A 20,573-nucleotide genomic window follows, 5' to 3' on the forward strand; every position below is an offset into this window, starting at 1 on the left:
GCTAGACCTCTACCCTACTTCTTTTCCATCAGTTTGGGGTGATGCCCAGGTATTGGGATTGTTTTTAAAAGCTCCCTTCCTTCTGTGAGTCTAATGTCCAGCCAGGGCTGAGAACCTCTGGCCGAGGCCTGCCACTTAGGCTACGTCTGCAACCCGGTTTACCCCCTTTCTAGTGCATACAGCCATAGTGAGCAAGAGAGAAAAAAATCCTTCCAAAGCTCAGAGAAGTATTTTTCTGGGGTAGGATCTCAATCACCAACTGCTCTTGAAGTTTTAGCCCACTTGTGGATTTGCTGGTTTCGTAGGCACCCTATCTATCACGTTTCCTTCTTTTCAGTTGTTGCCATTTTCAGTGGGAAGGGACGGGCTGCCTGCTTCACCCAGAACCCATACCTGCTAATATCATGACTTTACATAAGTGAGGAATTGCCCTTCCTCACAAAAAATGGTGAGACCCTTTGCTGTAGGTAAGACTTTCAAGATTTTCTCTACGACTTTGGGTAGCCTGTCTCCCACTTGAGCTACTAGGTGGCAGAGGTCCCTGAAAAGCCCAACAATGGTGCAGTTTACCTGGGAAATGAAAGCCGGGGCCATAGCCTGCTACCTGGAGCCATAGGGAGCCTTGTCCAATGTAAATTCCTAGCTCAAATTTGTACCTTGTCTCCAAGCTTTTCTAGAGTTTTACCGGAATAGAAAATGCATTTCTCTTCCTCCTTATATAAAGAACCAACATTTACTAATTACATAAGAGCAGAGAGAAAAATTGGATAATTCTCTGGACTCCTTTGATCACCTGCTAAACAAATGAGACTCTGTATCTTTTTCATTTAAGGGTACAGGAGAAAGAGAAAATGTATTTAATGTGTATTAAGCATCTGCAATGTGCCAGGATAAATACAGTTCTTTCCATACTGTCATCTCACTTAATCCTGACACAACCCTGTGAGGGTGTTCCTATTATGCCTCTTTTCTGATTGTGGAAAGGGAGGTTCAGGGGGTTAAGACTATGCCCACAGTCTCACTGGAAGTGTGAGGCAGACCTGAGACTTGAACCTAGGCCTAGTGATGGTGATGGCAAAACTATGTCCAGACAAGCCGCTACCTCGCCTCTACAGATCCCACTGCAGGAAACAGGCCGGGACTCCAGTCTGAGCCTGATGACCTGTTTAGAGCTCAGAAAGGTCCAGGTCTCCCATCCCTGCATCCTGACTTTGAGTTTCTTTTGTATCATCCCCAAAATGGTATCTGAATCTCATCAGTATTTTCTTTTCAATCTTCCATGCTGTGTTTTCAAACAGAAGTGTTAATGCTTTGGGGAAAGGCAGCCTGTCTTGCTCCAGGGGCTCATATTTCAGTATTTAAAAAATACATAAGTGTGTAGGCAGACCCACATCAGGGTAATAGCATGAGCTCTGGATTAGAACTGAGTTCAAATCTTATGCTTGTGACTTCTAACTCTGTGATGTGGGTGAGTTACTTTACCTCTACACTCTCAGTTTCTTCCTCCAAAAAATGAGGCAATAATAATAACTATTTCATAGACTCATGACTGGACAAGATTACAACTCAAAGTCTCCTGAGTTTTGGTTGCATTAGACACATACACCCAAACAGTTAAAGGAAGATCAAAATGTTTCATAACTTTTCAAGGCTTATCATTTGTTATTTGTGAAACTCAAATTCACAATGCAGATTCACAAATTTTGTGTCATTTACTGATTCATCAGTTTAGTCATCAATTTATTCATCAATTTATTGCTTTAGTCACTCAAGAAATATTTATTGAGTATCTACCATCTGCCAGGTACTGTGTTGGCAATTTTCAAGTAGCTTAGAGTCCAGCTGAGGCAAATTTGATTGTATTATTTTTATACCCCTCAGAGACACACAGAAATCATATTCACATACTAATTTATTAATGTGAGTCTATAGAATTAACATGCATGTAATAGTACTGGAGCTACAGTTAATATGTTGCCCACTGTTAATTATAATTACTATTGATTGTGGTTAATTTCCAACCTGACTAACTCTCTGGAAGAGCAGGGAGCATATTGCCTCCATTTCCCTATTCTAAGCTGGCCAAGAGCAGCTGGTCAGGTGGATGGGCAAGGGGGAGTTTACCCTGAGCTCTCATTGCCTGCTCTGCACACCATTAAAGTCCTTAACCAATGACAAGATATGCATGCATTCCTGGCACCGAAGCCTTTAGAGTGTAGCTGTTTTTCATTATTGAGAGTGTATATCCTTCCATCTAATAACCTGAAGTGAAAAGAGGCTGGGGCCTCAGCCAGGACCAGTGTTGTCAGTTTAAAATTTTATTTTTTTCCTTGTCTGGTTTATAGAGAGTTCTCTTCAGAGCTTTGATTTGCTCTTTGGTTGCCTAATTGCTTTGATGTCACATATGCACCCAGTCAAATATTAATTTTCCATTCCACAGTGACAACAAAGGAGTAACAACAGAAAGAAAAAACTTTGTTTTCTTGTGTGGCTTGCACAGGACCACCTGAAGGAGAAATCAGAAGGGTCTGGGGGGAGTGATAGCTGCTGTTCAAGACCCAGGGAACCTTGACTTATTCCTCAGTCCTCAACTTGATTTTTCTCTGGTGGGATAATCAGCCTGAAGAGGAGATAGAACTTTTTAAGGGCAAGATAATTCACAAGATCAGATATTGATAAAATAACTCAAGGGATTTATTTGGCATTTAGAATACCCATTATACGTGGCATCCCACCTCTGGCAGAGAGAGGCTTAATTGTTTCACAGTAAAAAGCTCCAATTTAATTCTCACTGAGGCTCCATATTCTTCAGCACTTCCTTTGATCCTGAAGATAAGACTGGGGACCCAGATTGACCTTTTATGCATCCTTATGACACTGCAGATGAAAACTCCCTGCACAGTGACAGAGCTATTCTTTAACATTGGATTTTTATCGGTGGGGGGCTGGGGAGGATAAAAGCATCATGCTTTATCCGATATGTATAAAATACCGCGTTTGCCACCGAGAAGGCTCCTGTGTTCAAGCATCCGGCCTCCCCACCTTTCCACTGTCTCATCTTGGTCTTCACAGCTGAAGTCCATCTGGATTGTCCTCCTTTCTAGCTGACAGGGAGAGAGCCAATGAAATGCCTTTTCCTGTTGCTGGGTGACTACGAATATTTTGAAAACACATCTCATAAATGCAGCAGCTTAGCAGCCCGCCATTGGCTGGTTGTGCCTGGTGACGCATGAGGCTGGCGGGAGAGTGACAGGTGGGAATAGCTATGCAAATAAATTACCGGCCTGATGTTCCACTGGAGAGGAAAACTATTTCAAGGCTGAGTGACAACTATAACATTCCCTGTAGAAGAAAAATAAATCTCCCTGAGTCTACATTTAAGCATCTGAAGAACAGTTGTGGGGAAAAAAGAAAGAAAAAAACCCCTCAAGGTTGTCCTACCCTCAAATATCCTGCTTTTCATGGTCTGATTAGCAGCTCTACCTGTCCTAGAAATATATATGTATTTCCAGAGATCTTTTTGTAGTTGTGTTGATACCTTTCAAAGTCCAAACTTGTTTATCCAGGGAAATAATTTAAACACTGTCAAGGAGGCCTTTTAAATTTTTCTTTGTCTCCTTGTCTCCAGCACCCCCTCCTTCACCTTCCTTCCCTGACCTTCGAGCCCAAATATCCGGCAGCCACAGGATGTGGTCAGTGCTGGGGCCAGCATTTTTATCTCCCCTTGTCCGCTTAAAATATTTGCATCCTGGTGGGAGGATAAGCAAAGTCTTGTCTAAACAGCTCCGGGATTCTCTTTGCAGTCAGAGAGCTGTTTGGATACAACGAACTGCTTTTGCTAACACCGGGTTAACTGTTCATACACAAATCTGTCAAAGAGCCCCTAGGAAAGAATGTCCTTCTACTAATCGAATTCTAATGAGGCCAGGAAGTAGATTAGGAATTGAGCTATTTTACTGTGAGTTTCAAACATCAGACAGAGGGATGCTTGGCCTATTTGATCTGCCTAATTCTTCAGTAGGTCCTAATTAGCTCATGAAAAAAATAACTCCTCGAGAAGGAATCTGTGGGTTATTGGTGGATCCAGTTGAAGGGGGCTTTTCTGGTTATACACCAGAGCCTTCAGTGTTCAAGCACAAGAGAAAGACGCTGCTGTGATGTGACCAGATGAGAGAATTGTTAATGAGGAGCTCCTAGCCTGCTTCACTGGTATATCTCTAGGAGTTGTATTTATTTGCCTTATAAGATTTGGGTGAGTTTGACAGTCACATTAGGATGAATATCAGTGGGATTAGCTGTAGAAACAGAAATGCTTTAAGGACATAAAAGAACATTCTTTTTAATAATGCGATCTAGGCAGAGTCTCTTGGGAAGCCACTTCAGCATAGATCGCTGGTGGGTGTCACCCAGTGTCTACAAATTATGAATTATGAAGGGGCTATTGTGAGCATCTCACCTGTGCCCCAGGGGGTCTGACAGTTACAGGCATGTACATCTAACCTGTGAAGGACAGCTCTGATACTATCTGCCTAGTACCGCTCTCCTGTCTAGGTCCTCCTTCCACTCCTACCATGTTTCCACCTGGGCGCTGACATAGTCTTCAATGACTAGGCCCCCATAAAACAGTTGATTGGACCAGGGATGGGCACCTGACCCAAACTGGAACAACTGGAAAACTTCCCTAAGATTTTCCAAACTGGAACTTGGGAATAGTTCTTTCTAGAGGGGGTTGCTAAAAGATGAGAAACTTAGGTCCCGACAGAGGACACATTGACCACTTTGTAAGGAAAGCCAGGCTGCAGTCAGCACAACCGAGGGCTCCATGCTGCAGTGATTTGGTTCTGCCTGTTTGGCTCGAGGGACTACCTGGGTGCTTCTGCAGGCAGTTCCAGGACTGGTCAGTTGGCTCCATGGACACAGTCCCTGGACCAGATCTTCCTTTTGGTATGCAGCGTACTCTTCTTTGTAACCCTTTCTGGGAGGAACTTTGGGCTTACATACAGAGGAAGATTTATCTGGGACCTTGCACCCTACACCATCCTGCCTTCTCCTGAGTGAATTACTGTGCAGGGAGAGGCAGAGCTCCTGTGGGGAGAGACATCCCTACAATAGAATACTTGGATCTTCGGTTTTTAAGGGGGTTATCAAAACAACCAGCCTTTGCTCTCACAGATAACTCCTCAGAGAACCAGAGGAAAGCTATTTTCAAGGAGATCACTGATGGTTTGAAAGATATTTCAGGCAGAAGCATAAATTTCTCTATGGTTTTAAAGGGTGGGCGATTCCTATGACTTTTCTCATTGGAGCTGCATAGTCATAGAAGGCACCTCTCTCCTTTCCCTTCCTTTTCTGAATTCTAGGACTTTCCTCTTGGTCGTGAGGGGAAGAGTACAAAGTGTCCTTCCTTAAAATCCAGCTTCAGTGTTTCATGGAATTGTTTGACAAATTTAAGCCCAGTGGTGAGGCTAGCCACCTGTTCCTGACGAAACCATCACAAAGCTTCATTTTCACAAACTCCCTTCCGTCTCCGGAAAGGCCTGAGATGAATTACAATACATGTTAGAAGAATAAACCTAGTGGAGAGAGAAATGGGATCATTCAGCACAAGAATTGTTTGGGATTTACCCTTTGGGGGGAAATTGCTTTTAGATTCCACAAACCAAGCACTTGAAGCTGGCTTTCCAGGATGCTGAAGGCGGAGAAAACACACTTGCTGAGACAGTAGAGCTGGATTACCTTACAAACTTAAAAACAAACAAACAAACAAAAACACTCACAGCTGAGTCTGCTGAAATCTGAACTCATCTATTGAGGAACTAAGCCACAATTATAAAAGGGCTCATAATCAGACCATAAGGATAGGGCCAAGCCAGGACCAGAAAAACTTACAACCAAAGGGATTCTACAACATTCTGAAAGGGAATATTACAAATTCAGCATGCATCTCGATTTCTTTGTTTATACATGATAATTGGGCATTGCACTGTACCTCAGTTTCATCATCTATAAAATATGAAAAATAATGGTAGGGGTTTTGCGAGGATTAAATGAGTTAATACAGGTCGGGCACCGAAAACAGACCTGGCACACGGGAAGACGTTCATTCAGTGTTTTTCATTTTCAAGGTGACCATCACACTGAGTGAGCTAAGCATGTACTGGGCAGCAGGGCCCAAGAAAAAGACCTCAGCAGCAGGAAGCGGGGCCCCCAAACTGGCCACGAGCTGCCTCCCTCAGCTGCGTGGTCCATAAACGGGATGTAGCCATGGATGCCTCCTTTAAAGGCTTCTATTAACATTCAGTGAAATAAGAGCTATGAGAGCACTTTGAATCAGCAAGAATGCGGCAGCTATAACAGCACTACTCTCAGCAAACAGCAATGTTTAAAAGTATATAATGAGTGGTATCAGGTTATCCGACCATAAGCTTAGAAAATGTATTTTAAAGTCCATCCACCTGGAGACGCTTAATGGCAGGCTAGTATTTAAGCCTTTTATCCTGGGATAGGTTGAAGAAAGCCTGCCCTTGTGTAAGTTCTCACCGGCCTTTCTCACACTTTCTCTTTCATGGGATATGGATTTGATTACAGGGAAACTACAGAAGTACCTGTAGGCACTGCTCTGGGCCACCTTCTAGGGCCGACTAGGAGGCGAGCTGCACTGCCCCCAAGCCAGGGGATGAGCTAAAATCTATTTTGAGCTTGGATCCCATTCACAATGTGGTCTTTCAGACAGGATTCTAGAATTTTTCTCTGTTATAGTGTGACCAACAAATTTTCGATTTTTATTAACATTCTTGCATGTCCACATCCTAGTTCCTTTTAATTCCAACCCAACGTTTGAGGCCCCAGAAGGAAACATCCGCCTGTCTTACATGACAGTCTTAGAACAGTCTCTGTGGCTATTTCTGCTCCTGAGTTGAACTTCCTGGTTTTATGTATGTGAGTGTCTAATGCAAAGACAGCAAACTCCTGCACAGATATTGTGTTGTTGACTATGGATGTTCTGATGCGCGGCTAAGGTGGTGTCTGTAAACACCGTGAATTGCCTCTAGGGAAATGAAAAGCACCAGAAACAGAGTTACTGCTATTCCACCACCACCAAGCAGCATTCCTAGGAAGGAGAAGAGGGCTGAATAGCTCCACCAGCTCTGGTAACAAAAAGAATGCGTTTGAAGGGATAGAGCACAGCCCCACAGATGGCTGTGTTCATGTCCTGTAATGTGCATGCTGCAATATTTGCAACAATAAAAATAATTAATAGAGCATCTGACTGGGTGACCTCCAGATCCCTACCACACCATGTCCCCATCAACTCCCAGCCCCTCCCTGGGCCCCCCTGCCACACACTGCAGGTTCACTGGGATACAGCCAGCAGTTGGCTTTGACCAGGCTTTGTTGATAAGGCTAAACCAGAGGGAGATTTTCCCAGTCCTTCTGCCTCGTGCCTGGCCAAATGAATAAGCTGCCTGTGTCACTAACATATTCCAGGTCATGCACACACACAAACATTATTGTATCTTGAAATTACTTTTAAATTACTGTCTTTCGGCTTTTAACCATTTTCCTAGAAATGTGGCTCAGCAAATCCTTGCGTGGAGCAAGGATGGCACCCAGTGGCCAAAGTGTTTCATCTCAGATCTTGTTTTTTTCTCACTGATTTTCTGTTGCTTGTCCCTTTGGAAACAATGACTTGCCACAAGATCTTTTTCTAAAGCCAGAGTTGAAACTCCAAATCACCTGGCTATTCTTTTAAGCTAAAGTGCACACACACACACACACACACACACGCACAAATTGAGGCAGTATCCAGAGGTTAATTCAGAAAAATAACTTCTAAAAATCCTCAAAGATTTACCTTGAGAGTCTTATGTTAAAGTCATCATATTGCAGATATGCAGATTACTGGCCACGATGTCCCTAATATATCATACATCACTCTGGAAATACTATACGAACTTAAGCCCAGTCTCACATTCTTCACTTCATATCTTCCCCCAAATAGTCTTGAGTTATGAGTTCTGGTGTCTTAAACATAAGACTTTATCTCCTGACAAGTGCTTTATCATTAAACCGATGTTGGCCATCTCATATCCTTGCTATCTTCCTTACAAGGTACTTGGCAGGCCTGGAGAGCACAGGATAATAAAGTGGGGCTGCTCTTTTTCCTTTGAGCTTTCCAGATGTCGAGAGATTTCTATTCAGCCTGATAGCCACTCAGACTGTAAGTAAGACAGGCAAGATGTCAGAATAATGGATCATATGCCCTCTTGCTAAGAATGATGCAATATCTTCATAATGTTTTCTGTTTCCAATTTCCTTGGGTTCCTAAGCAGTCTGAAACCCCAGGGCAAGAAGTCACACGGAGGGCACAACCTCAGTACAAAAAGAAGCTTCTAATAAAATAGTTAATAATAAAATATATTGATTGCCCAAAGACACCATGAAAAGTCTCTTTTTAAATGCCTATGTTTAAGTTCAGCCCCAAATTGTCTTTCTCAGACATCATCACCATTCATGCTTATTTGGCCCCCAAGCTGTTGGGTCTAAGAATAATATTTAAACCAAAATAAATGACTTTAGGACAATAAAAATTCCATGATACTGTTTAGATTCTTCTATTTGGCTACTTGAAGAGTCAAAATACTGAAGAGGAAAAAAATCAAAGCCAAATATGTGCATTGTTCTTATTGGGCTTTGGTTCCTGTTGCCTCGTATGCAAAATGGAGCTATAGTAATGCAGCCCTCACCGAAAGGCTGTTAGGCTCACGTGAGATAGTGGGTATGAAAAGGTTTTATACACTTTATATAAGTCATTATTTAAGAATTTATTATTTAAACACTTACAGGTAGCATTAGTGTACAGTTTTTTTCCTGATGAGACTTGAGATGCTTGTCTTTCCTAAAATAATCCATTACCTTCCTCACAAGTATTATTGTGTCACGTTACCATTCAAATGTAATAGAGGTGGGCTTTGGAAATCACTTCCAATATGTAATCAATTCAAGCTGAGCTGAATCTTCTACCAAACACCCACGTTTTTAAACAGAGCTTAAATGTAGAGCTTTGGGTATTTAGAAATTATGAGGAACCCAAGATGTTTTGTCAACTTTATGTTGCTTTGTGTTTTATTTTTCCCTTCCCTCCTAGGGATAAATTTTACAGGCTTGTAAAATTATAGCATTTTACCGCTGGAGATGGGTTTGTTTTTCAGATGAGGAAACCTGGGGCCTCGAAATTTTAAATGAACCGAGAGGTCTGGTGGCTGCTCTGTCTGTTCACATGTTTGCTTTATTACATCTGTGGCCTTACAAGGACTGCTTAAAAAGGGCAGTCTGGCTACTGAGACTGCAGAAAACTCTTCAACCAGACGTTCTCTCCTAAATTCCTATTTCAGGTGGTGCCTTGGAACCCACAGAATCATGATTCACACATACTTTTAAGATTTTGAATAGTTCCATTTTCAACGGAGAGAAAACATACAGAACTATCAAAGCAGTCCATAATTTCAAAAATAGATGGAAAGTACAGAATACAGGACGAAACAATTAAAAAGAATTAGATAGGAATTCTGAGAGTCAAGAAAAGAATAGTTTTTAAAAATTTAGTCAACAGGGTAGTGGTAGCAGGATACTTGAGGGAAGAATCTCATTTAATATTAAAGAAATTCTCGAATCAACTAAGAATTAATTGGGGGCGGGGGGTTTGGCCCTGCCGTAGAGCAGAGGGACAGACATTGTCAGTACTGAATACTCCAAAGAGAGCATCCAAAACAAGAAAATGAATGTCTCTATTTCCATATAGTTTACTTTTCATAGGGAATCCAGGAAACTAACACTCAAGAACTTGAAACAAAGGTGGGCACAGGGTTTGCAGACACTCTCATTGCCCTAGATCCCTGCTTCAAAATTCGACTCACACGTTGTAACTTCCTCTGCCATCACAGTTGCAAACAGTTCAAACAATTTGGTCACTTGGTCGAAATTTCTTCAGTACCCCGGAGCTAGGAATGGTTTTAGGTGATGTAAGGTTACAAAAGTGAATTAGACAAGGGTTCTCTGGTAAAAATGCTCCTAGTTTAACCAGATGATTAGACAGGTGCATGAAGATTTATATCACAAAGTAGACACTGAAGAAAGTATGAGCAGATCACTTTTGCCTGAAGAACAGTTAGAACGACTCCACGGAGGCGGTGGGGGACTGACCAGGATCAGATGCATTGCTGGGACTTTCAACATGCAGAAATCGAAATGGCTGCGGGGGCGGGGGGACAAAGATAGGGAGGGGCAAGAGTACAGACCAATAATATCAGCTAGAACTCGCGTGAAGGGTAAGTGGGAGCATGAGAAACAGGCTGAAAAAGTGAACTGGAGGTTAGAGCTCAGAGTACTTTTAATGCCCAACTGAAGAATCAGTGGGCTCTAAAGGCTTACAGAAGATGCTAGGCTTTGTGAGAAGGAGACTGGCACCAGCAGCCATGTACAGGGTGAATTTGGGAGCTGCGGCAGGGAGCCCAGACAGGAAAGTGCTGCAGAGCCACGTCTGCACGAGAGAGGAGGAGAGTCCGAACTGCTGCTGACGGTGAAGATGATGAGACGTTCTGAAGGCAGAATGAAGGGGGCAGCATGTGGGAGTGGGTGTGTGAGGACTCAGAGAGCCATATGATTCCATCCACAGTGTGCATCTGGAGAGGAGGGTGAGGGGAGCACAACAGTCAGGAGTTCCAGGTAAACTAAAGAAAAAGCAGAGAGAAAACCATCTGTTGTGATGGCAAAACCCTGCCTATATCACTGAGGTGAGGGGCCATCAGTTCTTTATTTCCCGGTTCCGTCTCTACAGTTGCAGGTGCCTGTAATTACAGAAAGAAGGGAGAGTGATACAGGCCTCGGATGCCCCAGTGTTCTGGAAGGTTCTGACCTCTTTGGCCTTAACAATGCCCTTCTCTATTCTGAGGTCAGGCTTCTAACTGGCCCCTCTACCACCCTCCACTCTTGCCTTCCCTGGACCTTTGGGACTGTCCCTGCTCTGAAACCAAAAATTAACTGCCTTTTATTTCATTCCTTCGGGCTGACTCCCTGGGCCTTCAAGTGTGACACGTTGTGCAGTGAACCCAGCTGGTTAGTGGGTAGAAGCAAGAAGGTGGGAGAATCTCCTCCTGGGGAAAGTAGGTGCTCATAGCGACCTCTGGAAGACAGAGTCCCTGTTTCGTTTTCAGATAGAAAGAAGTGACACACAGAGGCTACTGAAGTTGATCTGAGAGGTGGTGAGGGTCACCGCAGAAGGTACTTGGCCAGGTGGGTCCTCGAAGAACCCTATCCTCATAGCTGCTCAGTTCAGCAGTAGCAGAGGCCAGCCTGGACTTCCAGCCCTGGTTCCCCTCACCACCTCCACCTCAGTATTTTCAAAACTCCAGAGTGACAAAGTACAACCATCTTTTTTCTGATGTGGCATTTGATTAAGACACAATTCATAAAGAGAACTCCACATGAACACACGGACATTTGGACACAAAGCACTCCACATATTTATGGGTATGTCCTAAGCACTGCAGGCCGCCCGGCTCCGTCTGCTGCCTTAGGAGCCAAAGATGCCCTTTAGGCCGCTGATTCAGCTGTTTCCCCTGTAGTCAATTTTCTGCTGAAGGCTCAATAACCTTCCCCGACGATAAAAAAAACTCAGACATTAAACTTGGCATAAATACTATTTAAAGTCAAAACAACCCTCTCAATTCAAGAGGCAGTGGGTTGGGGGTGGGGACCAGAAAGGAGACAGAACAGGTTAGGTGTAAGATGATACTCAAATTCCCTTTTTAATACTTCGAGGTCATTTTTTCAACAACCTTAGAAATAAGCTGGAGTAAACTGGAAAGTCGTTAGTTGCTGAGATTCCCAGAGGTGGCACTGCAGGAGGGCAGTGAGGCTGTGACTAGAGGAACAACAGAAAGCTCTTCTTCCCTCCCTGGCACCCTGAGGTCCCGGACTACCCTTGGGCTGCAAAGGTATCCAGCCTGCAGGAGAGGCACTGGAAGGTGCTCCCTGCTGACCAAGGTGGAGAATGCGAGCTCCCCAAACCTCTGCCACGTGGTGTCCTGTGCCACGTTTCCCCTCGTCAGCAGTCGCAGCGTCACCTGGGGTTGGGTAAGTGCCACGGTGTGAAGCTCTCTCTACGTAGTGCACTTGTCCTCTGCAAAGAGCTACGCAGGATTTGGGTGTTCCATGGCTTTGGAAATGGAGTTGGGGTGGGCAGTGGTCAGCAGAGGTGCTGCCTTCCTGCAGTTAGGAAAGGTGTGCCCTCTGGAGGCTCAATTACTATAAGGCATCCCATGCACTTGGCCAACCAAGGGACAAGTTGGGACTCAGCCCCAACTCCTGCCTCCTCGTGCAGGGACACTTGTGCAGGGCCTATGACAGAAACATCTACCCGCACAACGGCAAGGGAGGTTCTGAGGGTGGAAGCTTCTTACTGTAACATTTGGGTATTTCATGGATCAAACGTGTCTCCTCAAATTTAATTACTTAAAAAAAACAAACAAACAAAAAAACCAGTACACCACATACCATTGCTTGGCCTGTTTCCTGTCATTCATCTCACAGAGGAGGCCTTAAGATCCCATTTTTTTTTAAGATCCTATTTTTGATGTAGCCATTCGCATTTTGGTATGTAAAAGTGACAGAGAGTACCTATTCCTTGGTATTTTATTTTATTTACTTTACCAGGATATTAATTTGTGGCCTAGGCAATAACACTGAAAACTTGAAAAATGCAAGAGGTAGTCCAAACTCAAACACCCAACATGAGTTACTGGCGTTTAATTACTGAGGCAGTTAAATAGTGCTGTAAACGAGTTCATCTCTGATTGCAGCCATAACCCTTGCAGTTTGGAATTGAAAGAAGGGATGATAGAAGGTAGCAATATAACATGAGGACGTCCATGAGTTGATTTTAATTGGTAAACTGGCATATATAGTGAAAACTGTTTGCTCTGTCCACTGCATTGGAATCCTAGGAAAGTGCATAAAATTATAGGAGCATATAATTTTCTTATGTTATCACAGCTGGCATCTTCAGGTTATTAAAAGCCTTTAAACCAGTCAACTTCAAAGAGATCTAATTGTCAATATGGTCTTTATACATTATTCCTGTTAGCACAGAGCAGAAGAGATAGAAACAGGCACTAAAATCTGCACAAATTTTCTGGGCATACCTTTCTTATTTCAAGTTCAAGGAAGATCAGTAAATGTCAATGAGGATAAAAACCATTCTTTAGAGACTGGTTTCCTCATTCAATGCACAGGGCAATCAAACCATAAAAGATAAATTATTAACATTATAACCTGAATCAGACTTTTAAAAAGTTAATTCATCAGTTTGAGGAAGTTCTGTGATCTTTTTGGTGTACAGGTGGCCCTGCAAAAAGGACTGTTTCTAAAGGTATAACTGATATATCAGAAGGACAACAAATAAGCTTAGGTTCTGACACTCTTGGATGAGCAATTATATGTTGTTTCACCTACTTATTCTGGTTAGACAACCCAGGGACACTGCTAGGAAGGTTTTTACTGCCTAACCACCATTCACCACCCACAGCCGCACACCCCTCGAGGAGATTTCTCCCAATTGGTTAACAGAACGAAACAAAACAAAGACCACACTTCCCTCCTATGGCACTCTAGGATAGGACAAGAATCCTCAAGCGTGGAACACTGTGAACTAGGAAGTCAAGATATGAGGAAAGGGAGTGCAGTATTAGCTTAGCATTAATGATGACTGAAGATTCACTACAGTTGATCATATGTGAAATCTGTGTACATTTAGACCATAGCTCCCAGGGGTACAAATGGTAGTGAACTGAAAGTAATTCTTGGTATATATCACACTCTCCAATATTATGGGATCTCCATTTCTCCCACTTATTTCTGGGAATACTCAGGGTGTACCTCACTTGTCCTTAAAATGTGACCCCTCAGTGAGTGCTTCAGCCTCTGCTGGTCCTGCTGGTAGGACGGTGCCTTGCCCCTGGTTTGCAGTGGTGCTTCCTTCCATTGGGCTGCTGCTTCCTGCTGTTGCTGTGGACACTCTGGAACCCCTGTGTTCTCAGGGCATTCAATGTACTGAAACCATACTAAATCCATGTCTTCTGGGTTTACTCACATTCTTAGCCGAGAACATGAATCCATGGGAGGCTGGAGGAAGGGACAAACTCAAGAGACAAACTCCATACTGAACTTGGAGTTATCCAGACACTGAGGCCCGTGGCCTCAACTCCCACTAGGAAGAGTTCTGGACTCAGAAGGCCTCTTAGTCTCTCATGTCAACAGACCACGTCTCACTGATCTTCTGGACGTGCCTGAATCTTGGATGTGGCACAGCTTTGGCTACAACTGGAGTCCGACCAGTGTATGCATGTATTTGACCTCCAGATCTTTTAGCACAGATGATGAAACAATTTTCTTCCCAAATTCTGGCTTAATCTCTAACTCACTGATCACTAGCTTGGTCCCAGATGGGCATCATCCAACACAGTGAGACTCAGCCATTCTTTAACTCATGAAATCTCATGGATAACTATGATTTTACACTTCAAATCTTCAAATTTCTCCTCTCTCTCTCTGTTAAAAAAGTATTGCAGGTAGCCAAGGTTTCAATATATTTGAGTACAAGAAAGGTTTGTCTGTACACAGTGGTCAAAAACAAAGCACTCATTTACTGTTATTTAGCTACAATGTTAGGAAATTGCCATTGCACTTACTCTGGTGTGAACTTTAAGTAAATACTTTGCAGTGTCTACGTGCAGGATTATTTTAAGCCCACTGCATTTTAATGTTATTGCTGCAACTATAAGACATCAGCTACCAATTATGATAATGTTTTATTTGCTTTATATATCAAGAAAGAAGCCATTAGGTTAAAATTATCCACTATATCTCAATTACACTGTAATAAGATATTCACTAATATCGCACAGGATAAAATCTAGAATGAATCGGCTTAGTTAATAATTTTGATAATTTTAGGATGAAATAACCCTTTGTTCTCAAATTTAAATACATCATATTTTTAGTATGTTTGTGAGCTAAAAATAGAAAAGCATGATGAATTCCAAGACAATGATGTTTTTCTTACTTTAAGCAAAGAATTAAGCCTGAACATAGGGCAATCCGTTTAGAGACTAGATAGCTATTGATTTTGGCCTGCAATAGCTCAGGACATGTTCCATCAGATAGCTCTTTGAAGTCACATTTAGACCATTATGAGCTTTGCTGTGTTCCTCCCTGCCTGTCCCGTCTCTCTTTTTAGCAATGATGGTAATTATGAAACAGTAAAAATATGAAACACAAAACAGTAAAATATTTATGGAAAGTTATTTCCATAAACAGAATTTCTAGGTAACTAAACTTGACTAAAGTAAAAAAGCTTTAAATATTTTTGATGGAAATGTTTGTAAAATATGTCTAAAATAGAGAAATAATGATATATAATCATTTCTTTTTTAGCATTTTCTTAATGAATAATTGTTTTGAGTTATAGAACACTAATGCTTTTGGGGTTTATGTAGTCATTCATTCATCCATTAAACAAGTATTTATTGAGTGCTACTACGTTCCAAGAGCTGAGAAAGGCGGTAGAGTTAGAGCAGTAAACAAAATGTACAAAAAGCGCTGCCTTGGGACATCTCCCTCTACAACAAATGGGCCCTGACGGCTGTGTTTTGGGCTGCTCTGGCTCCTTCCTCTGTTGTTAGCTATCACTTCTTGCTGTGCGGCACCATGGCTCTCCTTCTGATTTGGGTCATCATGGCAGGTCTTTTCTTAAGCATCTTTCCAAGCCAATAGGAAACCATTTCCTTGGATGGAGCCCAAGCGGCTCACCTTACACCAGCCGTAGGTGTGCTGCTGCCTGCTCTTCCTAGCAGTTCCTTCGCCTCTACTCTGAGTGTGGGGTCTTGTTTCCTATTTTAAGTAGTGTGACTCAACTCTAATGATATAATTCAATCATCAGGCCCACCGGGCCATTTTTCCTGGGAAGACGAATGTATCTACGTGCCAATGAAACTCTCAGAAAATAGCCATCCTCAAGTGTTATTACACACAAAGACTACGATACAATACATTATCTTTCTTGTGATTGTGGTAGCTTGCCTGATAATTCTCTAAATTTCCACAAAAACTTAAAAAGGCAGACACCAAAACTTTCAAAAGGAAGGAAAAGCAGGTTCCAATATCTACGAGACATTCACAGACTCATTGCACATCTGAGCTGTAAGGGGGTCACGCTGGGCAGCAGTGAAGCATGGTTAAGAACTCCAGTTCCAAGACCAGATTGCCTGGCTATTCCCCTTACAACCATTTGACCTTGGCCCTTCTGCTCAACCTCTCTGTGCCTCAGTTTACTCATTTGTAAAATACTACGTACTTTACGGGATTACAAGACTCAAATGAATTAATACAGGTTAAATGCTTTGTACTGTACCTGGTCCATAGTAAGTGTTTGGTAAATGTTATTTACTAGTATCCTAATCTCTTTACTTATTTTTTTACAGATGAAGATATAGGCCCCAAGATCTTAAGTGAACAGAAAGTTGGAGATAAGACCAATGCCAAAAGCAGGGGTCCTGATACATCATATTACACAGATTTTTTTTTCTGATATACTGCTTACTAAACAAATGGAATGAAATAAATGCTGAATCATTTAAATGATCATGAAGAAGCTACTCAACTATATATAAGTCCCTCCTCCCCTCTAAAGCCGAAATATCCAAGCACGCCTTTACCCAGTTCTATTCCTCCAGCAAGACCAATTCCAGCGGCAAGTGACCAGGGTCTGAAAGCCCAGAGAAGTTTACCTTTAGGCACTAAAAGAGCACCATTTGCTTCCTTACCTTAAACTTGTCAACTTCAGCTTTTGAGCATGTCGCATGGTAAGACAGTACCTGGATCAGAAAAAAAAGGAGGAGGGAAATACTTAATAACTAGTTATGCCTCTATTTTCTGAAATTCTCCTGGCTTAAAAATAAACCTTACTCACGTATATCACTTTGACATAACAGAGGATGTTAATGTATAATGAGAAAGTTCCAGTCACAGTCTTGTGACACATATTGTCATCTGTGCAACTACAGTGGAATCTATGACAATGTGGAACGGAATTACAGCCCATGTTAAAGGCTAAGTATTTTATATTAGCATATTTTTATAGGTATTTATTTTATCAAAGGGACATGAAGTGGCTCAAGACCACAGTTCCCAAAGGATGTGAATAATTGTCCTGTGAAATGCTCTGGACCCATAAATAAATTAAAAGATGGTGTGTGTGTGTGTGTGTGTGTGTGCGTGTGCGTGTGCGTGTGTGTATGTGTACCATGGCAGACACTGTTTTTCAGTAATGAAAGCATTCCCACCATCTCGTTAACACATCCATTACCTCACATATTTGTCTTTTTTGTGTGTGTGAGAACATTTAAGTTCCACTCTCTCGGCAAATTTCAGTTATACAGTAGAGTGTTATCAACTATAGTCACCATGTTGTATGTTAGATCTTCAGACCTTACTCATTTTATAGCTGAAAGCCTGTACCCTTTTACCAACCCAATTTTCTTTTAAGAAACAAAAGTTTTCAATTTTGATCAAGTGTGAATTGTCAGTTTTTGTGTATTGTATTGTTTCATGTGTTCTTTCTAAGAAATTTTGTCTACCCTAAAGTTATGAATCCATATCTTGTGTTAGCTTCTAAAATTTTCATAATTTTATCATTTATGTTTAGGTCTACGATACATCTGAAATTAAATTTGTGTATGGTGTGAGATTAAGATTTCAATGAAATAAATGCCTTGGTTATTTTGTCATGATTCTTAAATTTCCCTGGGCCATAACTTGGAGCCAACATCCTTTTGGAGTTCATGCCAAGATTTTAAGCCTCTAATACTTGCTAATCCATTAAGTCTGATGATAAATTAAAATCATAATGGAGTAATCATAGTTCAGACATACAACATGGAGTTTGACAGCCAATGAGAATCTGGTCTCAGATACATCCCTGTACCACTGAGAACTTGAACTTTCTGTAAACTATACCAAGTCTAAGGACACCAGCCATTTTTAAAACAACATCTGCTAGCTGCAACCTTGTGGTCTCAAGTTTGTCCTCCTTTGTAACTAAGCAACCATTTTGGAACAATTCTTGCTTAACAAGCACCCTTACTTCTTGCCAGCTCCAATTATAATTCTTGATAAACAACTCTTGTAACTAACTGTGGCCTCCCGGTTCTTGACTTCATAAGCGTTGTCCATTTTGTAGTCCAGCAGAACACAGTTCAAGTGCTTCTTGAAGCTGTGTCTCCTGGGCTGCAGTCCTAACAAATCTCCAATAAATGCCTCTTTATTGCAATCAGGTCTCCATTTCTGAAATTTGGCTAACAAGTTCATAGGACTTTATTTATTCTGTCCAATTTGACCAAGTTAACAATAAGGAAGCTTTTGGGTTTACCTTTTGAGTCTTTTTGTGCTGAGAGTTCTTATTTCCTTTTGTAAGACTCTGAGAACCAGTAAAGGGAGCAGAAGAACTACCTCAAACAAGAGTCTCGTAACCACCTTCTGAAAGAGTACAGTCCCTTGTGGATAAGCAGACAGGAATCCTCAGCAAATGAGGGTGCCTTGTTCCTGCAGGAGTAGGCCCTTTGGTAAACCGCAGTCTGGGAGGGTATAGCATTGTCCCCTCTAAGAATCCTTAGAAGGGCAACAAGCCAGAGGAGCAGATTCCTCAAGAAAAGGGGATCCCTGAGTCTTGCTATAAAATACTCTGATTTTCTTCTTCCAAACAGTTTCTGCTGTTTGGTCCCAAAGGGTTTCCTGGGATACATCAGGAAGGTGGTGATGTTTCATTGCTCCAATTACCCTCAGGATTCACTTTACACACAGAGCACAGCTATGGGAACCCAGCAATATCGGTACCCCTTTCATGTGTACCATCAATATGGCTATCACATAATTCTGATCAGATAAAATACACAACAGTGATCTTGTTTAGCAACTAGCTTCTTAGTGTAGTGAAGCCTCTGATCAAATGTGATCACCTCACTGTTTTTAACAAGCATCTACAAAGGCTGTGGAGGACACACAAGACTTTTCCTCACCATTTGTGATCAGTAATCATGTCCCATTCACTCCTTAGCCTCCACTAAAACAGCTGTGTCAAAGTTTTCAATTTCTTGCAGTCAAATCCAAATCTTGCTGGACAATCTGCAAATGTCTTTGCAGCAATACTGAATGCAGTTGATCGTTCTTGTCTTTTGGGAAGAATTTTCTTTTTTGGGCTTTCTTGACACCACATTATTTTGGTTCACGTCCTCCTTTTCTGTCTGTTCTTTCCCCGTGTCCTTTAACTCTAAATGTAGAAGTCTTCTGGGCTCAGTCTCTCCTTCAGTGATGTCATACATGTTCATGCCTTTATACATTGTCCCTAGGTTGACAACTTCCTTCCAAACTTAGCTGTAAGCTTTCCTTGAGCTTCAAACTCACATACATATCCTACTGCTTACATCACTAACTTCCTACTTGGTTGACTCACTGGCATCTCAAATTTAACATGTCTAAACACACATGTCGATTTCCCCATGTGTGGCAGGCAGAAAGATGCTCCTTGTCCTCTCATGATGTCCACACCCCAATCCCTGCAACCTGTGTATGTGTTTACGTTAATGACAAGGGGGGATTAAGGTTGCCAATCAGCTAACCCTTAGGTGGGAAGATTATCTTGGATGATTTAGGTGAGCATAATGTAATCACAGGGGTCGTTATAGGTCAAAGAGGAAACCAAGAGAGTCAGAACCACAGTGATGTGATGTGAGAAATATTGACCCTCCACTGCTAACTCTAAGGATAGAAGGGGGCCATGAGCCCACAAATGCAGGCAGCCTCTAGAAACTGGAAAAAAAAAAAAAAAAAAAAAAAAGAATTGTCCCCCAGAGCCTCCCCTAGAAGGAATGTAGCCCTACTGACACTTTGATTTTAGCTCAAGGAGACCCACTTCAGACCTCTGACCTCCAGAAGTTTACGATAATAAGTGTGTGCTGTTTTGATTCACAACATTTGTAGTAATTTGTCACAGAAGCCATAGGGAACAAATGTCATCAATCTAGTTTTCTCCCAGTCTTCCCTGCTCTAACAATGAAACTCCATCCAGTCAAGACCAGAAACGAGAAGGCTATCCTTGATTTCCCCCCGCCTTCCCCTCACATTGAATCCAGCAGAAGAACATGTCATTTCCAGTCTGATGTTTTGACTCTTTCCATTTCCATTTCTGCTAGCCAGGTCCAGTCCACCAGCCTCTCCCTTTTGGGCTCTGGCAATAATCTGCATTTCTACACCTGGCCTCTTCCGATCTCTTTGGCCTGCATCAGCCAGAGAGATGTTTAAGACATATAAATCGGATCTTGCCACCCCCCAGATGAATATGCACCAATGGTTCCCGTTACACTCAAACTAACATCCAAATCCCAACTGGTGACCTAACAGGCCCTGCACCATCTGGCCCTCGGCATTCTCTCAAGTCACACTTGGTGCTGTGCATTCTCTGT

General features: G+C 42.2%; 1 protein-coding gene across 1 annotated transcript in view; it reads right to left on the minus strand.

Annotated features, from left to right (window-relative positions):
* The window catches only part of PDE11A (phosphodiesterase 11A), a 327,882-nt gene that overhangs the window by 104,343 nt on the left and 202,966 nt on the right, over positions 1-20,573 (minus strand). Inside the window, exon 10 of the mRNA XM_032479754.1 lies at positions 16,881-16,931. Within this exon, the coding sequence (XP_032335645.1) occupies positions 16,881-16,931 (51 nt within the window). The remainder of the gene's footprint in view (positions 1-16,880; positions 16,932-20,573) is intronic.

This window comes from Camelus ferus, chromosome 5 (genome assembly GCF_009834535.1).
Source record: "Camelus ferus isolate YT-003-E chromosome 5, BCGSAC_Cfer_1.0, whole genome shotgun sequence".
In the NCBI taxonomy this organism is placed as follows: domain Eukaryota; kingdom Metazoa; phylum Chordata; class Mammalia; order Artiodactyla; family Camelidae; genus Camelus; species Camelus ferus.